At 38.4% G+C, this 17970-nt stretch overlaps 1 protein-coding gene across 1 annotated transcript in view; it reads left to right on the forward strand.

Moving 5' to 3' along the window:
• The window catches only part of LOC120768570 (probable G-protein coupled receptor CG31760), a 34432-nt gene that overhangs the window by 15757 nt on the left and 705 nt on the right, over positions 1–17970 (forward strand). The window contains exons 2-11 of the mRNA XM_040095319.1: positions 6982–7422; positions 12577–12763; positions 12875–13076; positions 13610–13970; positions 14076–14368; positions 14446–14599; positions 16356–16465; positions 16570–16714; positions 16782–16990; positions 17062–17311. Of these exons, the coding sequence (XP_039951253.1) occupies positions 7006–7422; positions 12577–12763; positions 12875–13076; positions 13610–13970; positions 14076–14368; positions 14446–14599; positions 16356–16465; positions 16570–16714; positions 16782–16990; positions 17062–17311 (2328 nt within the window). The 5' untranslated portion in view covers positions 6982–7005. The remainder of the gene's footprint in view (positions 1–6981; positions 7423–12576; positions 12764–12874; positions 13077–13609; positions 13971–14075; positions 14369–14445; positions 14600–16355; positions 16466–16569; positions 16715–16781; positions 16991–17061; positions 17312–17970) is intronic.

Consider the following 17970-nt stretch of genomic DNA (forward strand, 5'->3'; position numbering starts at 1 on the left):
GGCGCTATTGTCGCATTACTACCAAAAATCTTATTTCAAGACTATTTTGTTCTAAATTCATTTTTTTAAAATTCGTAAGCCTGTTTAGATCAGAGGTGCTCACGCCACAGCTCAATTCGCTTCGTTTAGCTCACAAAAATTTCAAACGGCTCCGATTGTTTCCGAGAAAAACATTTCCAAACAAATCAACATTGCTTTGTTGTCATTTTCTGTCATTATGAAAACGATTTTTATATGTATTGAAGTTGTTGTCATTTGGCTCCGGAGTTCAGTTTGTTGTTCAGTAGAGTAATAATAGAGGAAAAGGCGTGGCTCCATTCACTTGGTAGTGGCCAGAAATTATTCTTTTACATATGGTTCAAGCAGTTCACGACTTCCGGTCTTAGACCAGGTATCCTCTGGCTAGCTACAAAACATCTGGATGAATGCGAGCTAAAGTGAGAAAGCGAAACATCCCTCCCCAGGGTTATGCGCTGAGTTTGGGACCCGCTATAAAAAAAAAAAATCACTGCCAATAAGGGGCATAGCAACCTTTCTGTTGTAAACTCGGCTATAACCACGTAAGCGGTGTCTACATCAATAAAGAGGAAAAATAAGAAGAAAAGAAGAGAGTTAAGGTCCAAAAGTGAAACGTATTCTCTGTGTAATCCTAATTTTGTTACGGCAAATTCCCCTACGCACGCGAGGTACGCTTTTTATTTGGTTACACACACGATTTCTCTTGTTGAACAAGAAATATTTCAACTGAAGATTTTGTAATGTATGTAAGTAATACAAATTAGGTTATGCATAAAACCTTAAAAATTACCAGCCCATTTGGACCTTTCCCAGGCGATAAAACCGATTAAAAAGAAATGATTAACTTAACTAGTAGATTAGGTTACATTATGAGGTCGATCCTCAAAACGATCTCACTTGTACAGCTTCATACGCCGGTCGGTTGTGTTACCTAAAGCTCCTATACATATGTATATTAGATCATAAGTCCCATACAAATTGTCAAAGCGCTTTGAGCCTAACACAAATTTTTTGATGTGGCTAAGGTCAGTTTCGGCTATGCCTCCTAGTTCGTCGTAGGTAAGACTGCCGAGCAGTCTCAGACTCAGTCTTGCATCAGCTGGACAATGTAGGAAAAAGTGTCTGGTTGTTCCACCTCACCCTCTTTCATACAACTTTGACAACTAGCGTCCGCAAAAATCTTGCCGCATGAATGCCTATTGGACAGCGTCCAGTAAAAATATCTACGATTGCGGCAAGATGAACTTTGTAAAGAGCAAATAAGTGAGAAGATCTTCTGTCCTCTACTCTAGGACAGAAAGATCTCGCATTCGTACAGTAGCTAGTCGCCGACCAAGACCTGCTAAGCGCAAACTAAGTCCATAGATCTAGTGTTGGAACAAAAGATGATGAGGCAAGATGAACTTTGTAAAGTGCAAGTAGTTCAGAAGATTTCCTCCGTTCTACTCTAGGTCAGAAAGATCTCCCAGTGCTGCTAAACGCAAGCTAAGTTCATAGATCCAGTGCTAGAACTCAAGGCGCCAACCGAGATGCAACTCTTTCGGACTCCGATGTGAGCGGGATATGGGTGCGCCGCGTTAATCGCTCATCGGCTTTACAGTTCCAGTAAAGTAGGTAAAGTAATAGGTTATTCCTAAGTAATTTAAATTAGATAAGCTTGGAATAATTTCAATATTAAAGCAGATAATAGGATCTATAATAGGATATATAATAGGAATTATATTATGATTTATTTTCCATCCTTGAAATATCATACTAAAGAAGATTTCTTCAGTTTCGTATTCGGGGGAACGTCAGAAATTGGACGTTAAAACCTGAATCAACATTGATTCGAAGGAGGATTTTTGTACGTTTCTAAAGTTGCCAATAGGTCGTGAAGAAGTAAAGACCCTCTCGTCTACAAATTACTAAAATATCCTTTCTTCCAATTTTACGTAACTTTTGTCAGTTTTTAAAAGTAGCGGAGAATGTCTGACTTTGAGTAACTTAACATTTACATAGCCAACGTAGTACCTGTGTCTTGATACGGGAACTGCCATTCGCTGGAAAGTGGAGACGTGAAACAAATACATAGCCCGAGGAGTCCTTGAGTTTTAAGTCGGAGACTGTCGCATGAGACCCTATTGGTTATATAGAGATTAAAACAGTTTCTTATCTTTCTTTAGAGCCTGTATGGCAGATGAATACCTAAGTTGGGTGAATGCAAGAAGGGTTACTGGCTTTGTCTACATTTTCCATAAAAGTTCGACAATTTCACTACATTTCATCTTCTCTCTCTTCCGCTGACATCATGGCAGAGATCTTACGAGTACTTCTGGTGCTTTACTCATTAGTTCTGACTTTAACCGATCTGTTGTATGGTGTAGAACGCCGAAATGTCAGCGCGTGGCTTTACTAACTACTGTGGTCTATTTCCTGAACCACTTACGCCGAAGAAGCAGGAATCCCTGCACAATAACCATAATAACTTTCATCAACTCTTAAATGTAACAAATTCCAATTTGATTTACCACTGCCACAAACGCCTTTGGGTATCGAAAACTTGGTCCCTATGGAGCTCGATAACTTGAAATCTGCCTACTATTTATGGCGCATACAGAAACGAACATTTGATGGCAATCGTATATATGTACATATTTACATACACATACACATATGTATTTCCTACATTGCAAGTCAACGTAGTTGGTGTTATCACTTTATTAGCGGCCCGGCCATCTTATTCAAAACCACTAGACGCTAGTTCTTTTCTTTCGATATTTTCCATTTCATCACGCTCCCGGTCTGAATTGGCCATTTAAGAAGAATGAGAAAATGATTACGATGATGGCGATTTGACAGAAATGTGTTGGACGCCGCTTAGTTATGCTTCGCTTGCGGCATTTGCTGCAGTGCTTTGTTCCTCTCTCGTAGGCAGTTTTACAGCGCGCCATTATTATGTTGGCACTGGCTTACATACCACATGTATACAGTTATATCTGCATACAGCGTTTTTCCTCCGCTTTTACACTTCTTCTCCTTCTTCGTTTGGAAGGGATTCGTTGTTGGTAGTTGTGGTGCGGGATAATGGTATCGTGTTCTTTTATCTTCAATAAGGGAGTAGTTAGTGCCTTCGGCTAGTTAACGTGCTGGATGACAGTCAAGCTGTAGATATGGCAGGCTATAAGCATTGTCGTACCGCTGGCTAAATCATACAAAATCGCTGACATGATAATTTTTCTTCATCATTTACTTTCGACTCGTGCAAGAAGGTCCGTAGATACACAGAAACCTCATGGCTATAACCGCTCCCCACTCTTGCAGTTGTAAATATGTATGTATTTTATACACACTTACATGTTATGGTATATAAGGATATACGCATTGTGGCGTAATTGAAATTGCCTCATGTTGTGGAAAAATGCGCTCCATAATAGTTGGTGCTTAATTGCATTGTTTAACCCAATGTAATACGTATGTAGGTTTATGTGTAACTATGGTGCTCCGCATTAATTATTATTATTTTTCAACCATTCCATATCCACAAGAATAATGTTGTCCAATCTGCGATGCAAATGTGTAATTCCCTTGACGAATATATAGATAATTTCCTCAAATTATAGGGTGCTTTTTAAGGTATATGTATCGTATTTGGACTGTCAAACCAGCTCTTAAAACCAAAATACAGGTATGTGTTTGACAGTTTAGCCCTCTTTGGTTAATTATCATGCAAAAGGGAGACCCTAAGCCCTCTTTCAGTACGGAAGATCTTCTTTGATGACTTTACTGTGAAATCATCTTTAGCGATCATATTTCATGAGGTTTTTTTCTTCTTCTTTATTGACGTAGAGACCACTTAGGCGGTTATAGCCGAGTTTACAGTCCTTCATCCTTTTCGTTGTTTGGCGCCAGTTGGAGATTCCAAGCCAGATCCTTCTCCACCTGGTCTTTTCAACGGAGTGGAAGTCTTCCTCTTCCTATGCTTCCACCGGCGGGTACTGCGTCGAATTCTTTCAGAACGGAAGTCTTTTCATTCATTTGGACGACATGACCTAGCTAGCGTAGCCACTATCTCTTAGTTCGCTGAACTCAAGTCGTCATATATCTCATACAGCTTATCGTTCCATCGACTGTAGTATTCGCCGTTGTCAATACCAAAAATACCATAAATCTTCCGCAGAACCTTTATCTCGAAAATTCATAGCGCGATTCATCGGGTATTGTCATCGTCCATGGCTCTGCATCATATTGTTCGTCGAGAGAGGACTTTACTTCTCAATTGTCTACTCAGTCCGAAGTACCACTTGTAGGTAAGAGTAATCTTGCGTTGGATTTCGATGCTGACGTTGTTGTTGGGGTTAATGATGGTTCCAAGATAGACGAAATTATCTACGACTTCGGAGTTTGGACTGTCAACAGTGACGTGCTCCTTACCCAGTCTAGAGAAAGCAGAACTAACCGCGCGGATGTTGAGGCCAATGATATCTAGCAGCTGTACACTGTTATACTCGTAGAAGATTGTACCTTCTCTATTCAGCTCTGCAGCTCGAACTATTTTCTTCAGTAGTAGATTGAAGAAGTCTCACGATAGAGAGACGCCTTGTCTGAAACCTCGTTTAGTATCGAACGGCTCGGTGAGGTTCTTCCCGATCCTGATGGAGCTTTTGGTATTGCTCAACGTCAGTTTACACAACCGTATTAGTTTTGCGGGCATTCTTAAGGGTTTACGTACCCAAAATCAAAATTATTGTATTTGTAGTATTGATAGTTCTGAAAAGACTCTCCAGGCTCCCTTAGATTCAGAAAAAATAACTGTTTAGTGTCATTTGCATGCCAAAGCAATAATTATCGGAGAAGCCATTATTGATTCTTATATATTTTTAAAATTGTGAAAGGAGCTGCAGGCAAGTGATTGCCTCATTTCAACAAAGACCATCAAATGTCAAAAACTTCAAACAGGATGTTACAATAAGTGCACGAAACCATAGCTAAAGTTATGGGACTAACTAAAGTTGGGATGAACTGTTAGTGACCGCAACATATTAAGAAATGTGCCTGTAAATCTGTCATGTAGACTTGCTCATAAACGGCTATATCTTAGGTTTTTCGTCAGAAAAGGTGGTGAAATGACCACAAGGTCTTAATAATATAAGTTTGATGTGGTAATGTTAATTCCGTTCTAACTAAAAATTCCCCAAAACTTGCTAACTACGAGTATTAAAGTCAAAATGATAATAACTCTATAAGAAATATCCTTTAGGTTAAGTTATGTTAGATTCAATAGTTGAAGGTCAAGATGGGGATCGCACTTGAACTACCATACACAGCTATTTGTGAAGTTAGAAAACAATGTTTTGTAATCATAACTTATAAGTCGACAAATACTTATCTTTAAAGCCAATAAAAATCTACTAAAGCATTTTGGGTCTATGCTCATCAGCTCACAAGTATGTCTGAAAGAGTGAGCTCGCAGTTGTTTACACCTCGATCACCTAAATGCGGGACATCGAAGAAGCAGTTGGAATGTTTCTACTGTGTCTTATACAACTGATGCTACGGAAGAGCCTCTATCTTATTCGTGAACTCCGACATGTTATTAGCATATCCATAATATTATACATATATCGATATATGACTACTTCTATGTATCGATAGGGAAATGACCAGTTAGAACCATTACAACTAGGAAAAGCCTTATCTCGTAGTGACTCGAAGCAGTTGTTGGCGAGGTTAGGCATTAATTAGCCAGCATTAAATTCACCAACCCTGCGCCGTACTTCTATCAAATACTCTGAGAACATAATGGGAATACTCATTGGTAATTGTACTGTGAAGAGGAGTCTCGTTTTCTTTGGTAGAGCAATGTGCAACACAAACATAATTGAGTTTTGTGCGGCTTATTATTTTTTATACCGAAAGGTATCGAGATACTCGTAGTGTTACAAGGTTCTGCCGGATGCTTTATGGCTTTTTTTATGAGAACCTTAACAAAATAAATATGTTCAAATTTGACCCAAAATGACAAAAATAACTAATTTTAGTTTAACTTTTTTATCGCCTTAAAAATAGTCTTCAGAGAATATTGATTTTTTCGGCTTCGGCTCATTTCTAGAGCCACATTCGCTAGTTTGTTGAACACTTTGGATATAATATTCATAAGCCCACGTCTCGTCACCTGTAATAAAGGAAGTGATGAATGTGGGGTCCGCACATACGTTGTCAGTCATCTTCTTTGCCACCTCGATGCCATTTTTACAAAAGATAAAGGTACAAGTAGGGCTTTATGTCCAGAACATTTATCAAAATATATTGAGACAGTCCATAAGAGATGTTGAGGTCCTCTCTTATCTTTCTGATATTTACGCAACGATTTTTAAACACTGTTTCTTTAACAGTTTCGATTTTATCGTCTTTAATAGAGGTGAATGGAGGACTTCTTCATAAAATAAGAAGAGTTTTTTTGTAAATTTTGTAAGAAAATTGCGTCAGAAACTGACTATTCTTTTTAACGGTATTTCTCAAAGGTCAAAAATTAAAAGTAAATTAACTTCGCACAGTATTTGCTTTGGAAAATCTCGTAATCTAACACCAGATTGTAAAACAGTTGCAATTTTTTCGATTCCGTCCAAGTTTTGCTCATCTCCACATATTTGGTGTTCTGTTTTTTTCGGTCAGGTTGATTAGCCTGTTCTCCGAAGGAGGCTACGGTTCATGTTCATAGCAATAGATCGGAGTAACCTCGGCTTGAAATGTATTGTTTATAGTTATTGGCAATACAAGTATACTATTTCGCCGGCCTTAGCAACTAATAGTTGTGAGCCTTAAACTTTTATTATTATTATTATTATTATTATTATTATTATTATTATTATTATTATTATTATTATTATTATTATTATTATTATTATTATTATTATAACTATTAATTTTCTCTACTCGGAAATTTTAATCATTTTATATCCTCATCTCCATTTTTCGTCACAGCTCGTCGGCAAATGCAACACAACAATGAAATGCCTGTTGACAACATGGCCGCGAGCAGAGTGGACGTCAACAAATTATTGTTGTCAACAAACGAAATCGAAAGTGAATTGTGCAACAACTACAAATCGGGCAACGAAAATCAAACAAAGCGCAAAATGTCACTGGTTTGGGCAATACAGACATTCGCTTGCGAGCGACATCAGCAATCGGCACAACAAATGTATTACAAGAAACCGAATTACATGTCAAAAGTGTCACCCATTATGCATGAAAGCGAGTCAGCTGTGCATCGTGCTTTTACTGGCGTCACTGTTAGTGTTGCAAGCTGAAGTTGTTGCTGGAACGTTGGTGGCTGCCGAGGCGGGGACAACATCTACGGCAGCCACATCTGTCAATTTCAAAAGTATTATACGCATCGGCGACGGCAATATTGTCACCAGAGTGAGTAGCAGTTTGATTATATGAATTTAATAGATGTAATTTTCACTTAACGCGTACCCCGTCTTACTTTTGAGGTTAAGTAATCCGAACAAACAAACGAATGAGTATGTGGATATAATAATACGCTTATCTGGTTTAATGATATTATGTATATGTAGACACAAAAGTCATCACGAATACTCTATTAGGGTTGGTCTTAATTTTAAGAGATTTTATTTTTAAGGCTCATAAAAAGGATTTACACTAAAACATATCGATCACAACTACATAATGTTAGAAATTTTTGTAATCAAATTTTATGATAAAAAATCGATCGAAGTCAGCTAAAATCTAAAAAAACATACATATTCATAGTAATAAAATTAGAACTATCAAATTATAAACAGGCCCCTTCTTTTTCTACGATACCAGAGTATATGTGATAACTCCGTCCATGAGAATAGAGAACGAAGTAATTGAGTTAGGAGAGACATTTTGAGTGAACAAAGTATTTGATGGAACTGAACCAAGAGTGGTAAATAATATTTTAACGAAGAGGCGAGGGATTCAAGGTAAAGCAGGGTGCCGGGCCATAACGGAATCGCAGGAAATTGTAAAGCTGATGAGCTAGCAAGGAAAGGCAACTTAGAACCACTATCGGTAGAATGGGAGCGGGTCGGTGCTCTCGTATCCCATTGTTTTCTACTTCTAGACAGCTGGGCTTAGCCAGTGCTAGGCCACCATCGGTACATGCGCTGTCGCAAAAGCTTCCTTGTCCAAGATCGATCGCAGAAGGTCTAGTGATCGCGCTCAATAAGGCTAGACTGTAGTTGTGTGGCTTTTAACAGGCCATTGCCCTATTGGCGGTTGACAATCTTACCAGACGCTATTTGCAGAAGCTGTATGTAAGAAGATGAGGTGGAAACAACTCTACATTTCCTTCTTGACTGTCCCTCGTTTGGGAGGTCAAGACTTAAACTCTTGGGAGCGCATACCTTCATACATCCCACCGAATTGGCGGGAGTGGAAATTAAACGCCTTTGCAAATTTGTATTGTCTACTAGGCGTTCTGCTAATTTATAAGTTCGAACACAAGAGTTCTTCTTTTCTATGACATCACAAAGGACTACATATAGCTGTCAACGTGCGATCTTTGATCCATCTAACCTAACCTAACCAAGGTAAAACAATCCAAGAATTATATCTATAATACTGCCACCTAGAGAATCTAGATAGAAATTTGGGTCCGTTCAAGATTTGTTTGCCGAAAGTGACCATTCAAAAATCAGTTCAACCATCTAGAGTGCGGAGTCTGTACTTCAAACTTCGTCAATTTCCTCAGTTCATTAGTCTCGTTAGTTTCGTGAACGTATTGTTAGCGACTTCTAAAATACTGTTCTCTTAAGAACTAATTGATTTCTAGATCACATAGTTATTGTGCGGGGTTTTCAAGAAATTTTGGAAACCCAAAAACCGAATGATTTTTCTTTAAAATTTTTTATAATTTTTCAAATACTGTAATTTTAGTTGATATTAATCCTGTCAGAATATGAGTATTAGGGTATTTTATGCGAGCTTTTAGAGAAATCTTGCGTTCAGTTTCCGTTATGTAAAACACACGATTATTTTTTTTTACATCATATTAGGACAAGCCTGATTTCTAAGTAACGTCTTTCAGAACCCCATCAAACTAGTATTTAACTTATTTATTGGAAAAAATATAGAGAGAAAACTTTTCACAAATTAAGCAAACAAAGGTTTTGAGAGTTAATTGGATTATTTCGGTTATAGGGAGGGTCCTTAATGTTATATTCTATCAAAATTAGGGCTTTCTTCTCTTTAAAATTTGAATATTGTTTTTTTAATAACAGGACAATTGAAAGGTCTGCGGCCTACCAGAGTAAAACACATTTTTTGTAAAATGTTTTCTTATTCAAGTTCGAAGTATGTAATATTCAAGGGTGTTACACTGATTATCGCGAGGCTTCTACTTTTCGATACCATTTTTTAGTTCGATTTGTCCTTTGGTTCAAAATAGGCCTTAGTTTCGGTGATCGCCTCTTCATCCAACGAAAACTTCTTCCCAGCGAGCATTCTTTTGAGAACTGAGAACAGAAAATAGTCACTGGCGGCCAGTTCTAGAGAATACGGCGGATGCGGAAGCCACTCTAAAACCAATTCACAGATTTTTGCCATCGTTTCATTTTCAGCAATTTCATTTTCTTCAAATGTGGCCGTTTTCGGGGATTTCGTGCTGCAAATGGTTCATATGTAATAGTCGCTGATGATGATCCTCCCTTTTCCAAGGTACTCAACAACAATTATTCCATGCACATCTCAAAATACAGACGACATAACCTTCTCAGCCGACTATTTGTTGGCTTTTTCTACGCTTTGGAGCGTTTTTATCATGTGTAGTCCACTCGGATGACTATTGGTTAGATTTCGGAATGAAATCTTGGAGCCATGTTTCATCCTTTGTCACATATCGACGCAAAAACTCTGTCCCATTACGCTTGAACATCTCCAAATGCTGCTCCGAATCACCAACTCGTCGTTGTTTTGGGCTCGCGCGGCCTGCACTTTGCACAGAGCTTTCTCATACCCAAATATTCGAACAAGATATGATGTACATGTTCAGTAGATTCCTTTAAAGTCTCTGTTATCTTGAAGAACTTCATATTTCGGTCATCCAAAATTATTTTGTGGAATTTTTTGATGCCTTCATCGATAACAACCTTTTTTGAGCGTCCACTATGTTAACCGTTTTCGGTGCTCATTTACCCACGTCTAAACTTAACATACCAATTCTTAATGGTTGATTTTCCTAGGACAGTGTTTGGAAACTCCTCAGCAAGCCAAGTTTTTGCTTCAATTGTCTTTTCCCCTTCAAAATCAATATTTCTTTTTTGTATTAAATTTTTAGCATTTTAGCATATTTTGTGTCAAAAATAAATCTTTAATTTCTAAATCGTCCGGTACTGTTCTGCCAAATTTGCACACATGCAGATATAAAGGAGAGTCTATAAATAAACATGATATACATATATTTTTTACATACTTCTAAATAAGGGTACAAATATGCTAACACTTATTTACGCTTACGAGCGCGCTGTGAAAAACCCGAACCGGAGCTTGATAGCAGCAGGACGCTTTTTGCACACATCACACGCTCAGGCGAGCACCAAAAATAAACGAAATCAACTCTGCTGTAGATAGCCTTTTATGAACTAAGTTGAATACCGTTATGTTATTAAGGCACTATATTTTTGCAGTAAAAATAAAATATTCACCACAGTGGACTGTTCGTTCGAAAATATATTTTTTTCCTCCATTAAGAGCGACATTCGCGTCCACTTAAGCAAAAGTTCGGTTTGATTTTGGTTTTTACAGATGCGAAAGGGGAGCTTTTGGACGCTTATTTGGTTCGATTCGACGCCGAAGGTCAAGAGACCATCAGAAATGGTTACAAAATTCCTTATTCAAGGCACATCTTCAGTAGAGTGCAAAATAATGAGAAATGTCAACCCCTTAAAATTGTCAAATCTTCATAAAATTGTGAACAGAGAAAGCCTTTTAATTATGACGTAACGACCGAAATCGAAAATACTTTAACTTCGGCCGTAGCCATCGTAGCGCCTGGAATGGACTGCACATCCTTTTGGAGCCTTTTGAATCTTATTCTTATTGAAGACGTTAGAGAAACTGATTGATCTGCAGCAAAAGTAGGTCAGTGATCACTGCCTTGCACACTCTTTTGAGTGAGCTTTTTTACGGATGGATCAAAATTTCAGAGTGTTGTTGGAGAAGTACATTGTGGGGAATTTTCCATCAACTCCAGTTTTAGGCTTCCTGTCTACTGCGGCGTCTTCAAAAAAGAGGCAGTTGCCATAAAGGTAGCAGTAGATCTACTGCTCTAGAACACAGCCTCCTTCAGACTGGTGATATTAGCTTTGAGTTCGTTGGCTGTATGCTCAAGAGTAGTGGAGGCGTGCCTAGATCAAGTTAGATCAAGTGCTCTAGCATCAAGTTACTTGGCCACAGCGACATTGATGGAAACTGTAAGGCTGATGAGTTTGCTAGGACGGTTACTTCAGTCTCAACAACTACAGAATGAGAGCGGCTTGTAGCTACGTGTGATTCTGTGGTTTGCTACTGGATCGTTGGGCCTCAGACCAATTCAGCAAGCGCTAATCAACTGCATTCGTAGGGTCCTTCTGGCCTTTTAACTGGACACTGTACGATCGGAATTCATGCAGCAAGATTGAACAGCTTAACGAATGCCAGCATCAGAGATCAGAGATGAGATAGAAACCTCTCAACATTTTCTCTTCAAATGCCCCGTTTTTTAAATAAGGCAAAAACACCTCGGCTTTCGTACACTTAGATATTGAGGTCATATAGCCAAAAATCGACAAAAAGCACCTTAGCGTAATTGCGATAGCTTTTGGACGCTTTGCCAATAGCTAATATCCTGCCACAAGAGTTTTGCGTTGGACTTTAAAGGACTCAATGTACTCTCTGATTGTGATCCCTCCGTCACGCTGAGGGATCAGCCATCTATCTTAACCTAAGCAAACCTAACCTAACTACGGCCGCACCTAGGCTTTCTTCAGGGTATAAAAGAACTTTATTTTGATTTTTATTGGTTATTATATGTGAGAACTATATGTTGCAGACATCCAGTCCGAACAATATGTTCGAATACTGTAGTGTTTCCTGGTACAATGATATGTGCCAAACTCCGTAAAGATAAGTTGGCAAATAAAAAAGTTTTCTATACAAGGCCTAAATTTAAATCGAACAGTATGTCTGGCAGCTTTCTAAAATGGTCCGATATTTGGGGTTCCTACAGATAAAAAGCTTCTTGGAGAGCAAATGGCGTGTGCATAATTTCAGATCGATATCTCAAAGACTGAGGGACTAGTTCGGGTATATACAGACGTACGGACTAACGAACGGACATGGCTAAATCGACTCAGCTCGTCACACTGATGCTTTAGATATATAATATACTCTTTTGGTGTTACAAACTTCGTGGCAAACCTTATATTACCGTATTCAGGGTAAAAAAACTAACGTCAAAAAAGTGTCATAATCTCTAGTTTCAGTCCTTAAGAATTAAAAAAAAAAAATAAAAATGTTCTTTACACATATTTTTTTGAATTTTTACAGGACGCTATTGAACAGTCGCTGGTAACCGTACATGATATCGCCACCGAAAATTTGGGCACCCTTTGCATATCTACACTATACCGCCCTTTGCAAGTGCCAATCAATTCCGAGCGTTATGAGAGCGCACGACAAAAGGCCGATTTGGTGGCCTCAATATTGCAGGAGGTTGGAATCGTACGACATGGTGGTGAGTCTAAAAAAAATATTTACTACAATCTACATGCCAGTAATTATTGTAACATAACCTCATTCCTTCGATATGGATAATACTTATTTGAAATTATCGACTTTCGTTTAGGGCTCAGTGATGCATTGGCCAAGGGCTTACTTAGTGACGACTCCACCACTGGCGCTAGAATTTTAGCACTAAACCTTACCAATGGTGCCGTGCAGTCGTATGTTTGGTGGGTGAAAAGTTATCATGAGAAGACTGGCGAATTGCAGCGGTACGAAGAGGATGGCTTGCAGATTGGCAAAAAGCCGATTCAGAGTTATCCATGGTAAGTGGTGAACTGTAATTATTTTACATTATAGTCTACAGTCTTTAGTCTAACTTGGCATGCCATTTGCTGGTTGTAGAGGTAGGTGGTGAGATTCCAGAACCCTTCTATTGAGGGCTGACTGCTTTTGATAGCACTCTGAAAGTAATTCACCGATGCAGCAAATTATATTTGGATTGGAACATGGGGATCGCGGCAATGTTTCGTTTCAAAGAGTTGAAGCTGAGTTTGTCGGGAGTAAAAACGCTTTACTTTGTTCCCTTAAACCTACTTAGTTACAGTCCTTTAGGGGTGTACATTTAACAAAATAAGGTACAATGTAAGAAGTAGCTCAACATCCAGACATTCAAATTATGTTCATTTCTTCGACATTTATTGGAAAAAGAGTATTCCAGAATGAGGGTTTCAGCTACTTCGAGCTGTCTGCAAGATAGCTGTTCTCAGCTTGTAGTCATTTTTCACCAATTCGATTAGATTTTTCAAAAGCTTTTACCTACAACAGTACTCCGTTAACAAAATTCTATTTATTCAAGGTTCGACGATGAGAACACATCGCCAACTTTACGCTCACCCAAATTTGCACCAAGCCCACCGAATATGTATTATAAAGGATGGTGGACATTCCCCTATTTCTCCTGTACTTTAAGTAAATGGATACTCTCCTATAGTATCGCAATACCACCGAGTGGACGACACGGTTTACGTGGCTTCATCAGTATCGATATCGATGTAACCGGTCTGAGGGTCAATCAGTGTGAAGCTCCCATTTATCGTTTAAGTTTCCAGCAAATGCAAAATCGACGACTGCACCTCACCGATACACCAGCTCCCGAATCCATAGAGGATATACAGGCATTTCATGGCTCACACAAATGCCATCGCGATACTATGAAGGTTAGTAAGCATTAGGCTCGTACTATATTACGATGTAACAAAAGTGTTCCAAAAGGGCGCACTTAATCTGTTAGTTGGAGTTATTGAATATTTATTTATTTGCAGTGCGACTATCGCGTCCCCAGTACGGAGACGCCGACAATAATCACTAGCAAAATTCTCTCCACACCAAATAGCTGGTCACGTGGCGCTTATCAGTGCCTTTGTCGGCGCGGTTTCTACTCGATGCGACATCCCGACGGTTTTAATGGCACCATTATGGAGATCGCATGGAAGGAGCATCAGGAGAATGTGAGCAATTATTATGCAGACGTCTTTACTTGCCTGCAATGTGAGCCCGGCTGTGATTTCTGTACGGGGCCCGAGCCATGTTTGGCCAATTATAATTGGCCTTTTAGGTAAATACCAGCGAAAGAGGAGATTTCTTCATAATCTAAATACCAATTTCATTATAAATTTTTTTTTTTACTTTTAGAATATCGCTTTTAGTAATATCAATAGGCTGTGCCATTGGTACTTTTGTGCTGGCAGGTTATCTTTTCCATCATCGCAAAGTAAAAGTTTTCAAAGTGGCCAGTCCAATATTTTTACTAATTACCCTAATTGGATGCGCAATAATGTATTTAGAGGTAAGTGCCAAATATAGGTGAGCCGTAAGATTCTTGGATATGTTTTATATAGTCAGAGATGGATTAGTGTTATAGGTAGGACTTTGGAACTTCTTTGATTACTTTTATGCTTCCAAAAGTAAAAAAGGGGGAATGTTCGAAGAGAGGAAGCTTTATACTGCCAAAGAGTGTACCGAGGATTTTTGATTTTTGTTGAATCCCAGATTCAATAAGTCTGTCGGAAAGATCTTTATGAAACGTACTATATACATTCGAGTGCAGTATGCGTCAATCAATCCGTGTTCGATTAGACCACAACCCAATCCTATAGTTTTTTTAGACCGAAGAACTCATGTGATGGCTGCTCATGTACCTATGAACAACAGACCATCACAGGCATTTTGAAAGGACATTGTTTAGTATGTACCATTCAGAAAACAAGAGCTTGAACTTAGAAAGCACGATGATCACAGGGCATTGAAAATGTCGGCTTATCACACGCGCTCCAGTGAACGCTCGATTACTACTATACTGCATCTTGGAATTCATATGAACTTAATAAAGAAGTTGTGGGATGCCGGTGGCTTTTCTACCGTAACCTCTAAGAATTTTTTACGAATCAAGAAATACAGTAGTAGTGCTTAGAAGTCGATTGGGGTTTTAGAACAACTTTTATGACTAAGTTCACAAAACCATAATTCCATAATGTTCCAGAGATACAGCTAGAGAAAATTAATATCAGGTCAATTGAAAAGTCCCCGGTTTAACATTGTTTTTATTCAACATAGTTCCCAAGGGGAATACAGTGATTATTGCGACCCTCCGCCTTTTTGATACCATTTTTGTAGCACAATTTGGCCTTTGATTCAAAAGTCCTCAAAATCGGCTGTTACATCTTCATTCGACGAAAGTTTTTTCCCTGCGAGAATTTTTTTGAGATCTGAGAACAGAAAATAGTCACTGGGGGTCAGATCTGAAGAATACGGTGCATGCAAAAGCAATTCGAAATCCAATTCATAGATTTTTGCTTTCGTTTTCACTGACTTGGGACATGATGCGTCGTCTTGGTGAAACAGAACTCTCGTTATCTTCAGATGTGGCCAGCGATTTCGTCTTTCAAACGGTCCAGTAATGTTGTTGCTTGTCCTTTCTTTTTCATGGTGGTCAGTAAAAATTATTGCAAGCGCATTCCAAAATACAAACGTATTCAGCCCACTCGGATGACTGTCGCTTAGACTTCGGAGTAATATGATGGTGTCATGTTTCGTCCATTGTCACTTTTCGTCGTAAAACCATGGGTTTAATACGCTTGAGCATCTCCAACAACTACTCCGAATCGCCAACTCTTCGTTGTTTTTGGTCAAAAGTGAGCTCGTTTGAGGCCAACTAAAAATCTTATGGATTTAGTTCCAGTAACCCCATCTATGTATGTGTCAGGCCGGGGACTTTTCAATCGACCTGTGCAAATATTTGACTAAAGGTGGAACATCGAGATAGAACTTTGTTCCCTAATGGGTTTCGGTAATGTGAATACATCCAATTAAGGAGCCTAGTAGAACTTCTTCCATGATACGATCATTTGAAAATATTTTCTTTAAGTTTTGTTAAGAAAAGTCGAAAAGGTAATGAGTTCTACAAGACCATGCAACCAAACCTCAAAACAGACTTCGATCACAGCACTTTTTTAAGATTTCTGAACTGTTGAAAGGATTTCGTTTACAAAATTGTTCGCAGTAATGTTAAAATCAAGTTTCTAAAAATTCATATAATTTTTCAGATGGTGGCAATTTTCCCCTACTTGGACATGACATGGTGCATCGTGACAAAGTGGACACGTCACATGGGATTTTGTATCACATACACATCGCTACTAATGAAAACGTGGAGGTAAGTACGAAGAAAGTACCATCGAGCCTAGTTTAAAAGTTAGAGTTTCTCATCTACGTAATTCTCTTTTCTTTTCAAAAATTCAAAATTACTTTTTTTTTTAGAGTCTCTCTCACGTATCGCGTTAAATCGGCACACAAAGTCAAACTCACCGATCAACAACTCTTACAATGGATGGTGCCGATTTTACTCGTGATGCTCATCTATTTGGGCACTTGGACCATTTCAGCTACACCGTATGCTGAAGTGGTAAGTCTACACTACTTTTTGCATAGTTAGCAAATTTTAATTTAATGCCTCTCATGTCCTCCCATAGATCTACGACCAGGGCGGTTTGAAGTTCAAGCAGTGCTCTTACAATTGGTGGGACCATAGTTTGGCCATCGGCGAGGTGCTCTTTCTGGCTTGGGGCATACGTGTCTGCTATAATGTTCGCAACGCCGAATCATTGTACAATGAAGCTCGTCTCATTTCTTATGCCATTTACAACATCGCCATTGTTAACATAACCATGGTCGCATTCCAGTGAGTCTTACTATCTTACTTAGGTTTTAGGTTTTAATTTTTTTAACTATTACTAATAAACTCTTTGCCAGTCTTTTCATATTCCCAAGAGCTGGACCGGATATCAAATATCTCCTCGGCTTCATACGTACTCAATTTTCTACAACAACAACAATTGCTCTAGTATTCGGTCCGAAAATATCACGTGTTCTCAAAGGACAAGGTGACAAATGGGATCAGAAGGCCAAAGTACGCAGTATAACTGCATCGTTTTCGTTGAATGGCGTTGGCCTGGTGCCCGAAGAGTCTCCGGACTTGTATCAGGAAAATGAAGAATTGAAGGTTAGACTGATTTTTATATAAAATAGTTTAGATGTTATGCTATAACAACTACATGCAATAAGACATATTAAAACTTAGGTACTATACCTTTCACTTTAGAAGAGTAGAGTGTGTGTATGTGCTAGTCGGTAAGTCGACACAAGTTCGGGTCCGTTCGAATCCTAGTCTACTTTATCTAAAGAACATTTCACTCTCATTTTCAAAGTCGATTTCACCCTATACTAGAAGGTGCATCATGGGTTATCGGCACTGATTTGTTGATAAGATCTTCTTAAAAGTTATCAACAGGCATTTTGCCTTAAATATAGAGTGTTATCTAAAATCTTTGCAAGCATTTGTCGATCTATCTTTAAGAATGATAGTATAAATATCGATATTTAATCGATAAATTTATCGATAAAAATATCAATTATGTTGTCGATGATGAAAATATCGATTGTTTTATCAATAAATGTGTTTATACATCGATTATCAGATTTTTTATTGTCTGAATCGACACTGATTTGACGGTACGACCTTTTTATGACTTATTAACAGACTTTTAGCCCTAGACATAGAGTGTTATCGAAAATCTTTTGCAAGTATTAGTACTGAAATCGATCTATCTTTAAGAATAATAGTGTAAATATCGATATTTTATCGATAAATGTGTTTGTATA

The sequence above is a fragment of the Bactrocera tryoni genome, chromosome 2 (assembly GCF_016617805.1).
Source record: "Bactrocera tryoni isolate S06 chromosome 2, CSIRO_BtryS06_freeze2, whole genome shotgun sequence".
NCBI classification, from domain to species: domain Eukaryota; kingdom Metazoa; phylum Arthropoda; class Insecta; order Diptera; family Tephritidae; genus Bactrocera; species Bactrocera tryoni.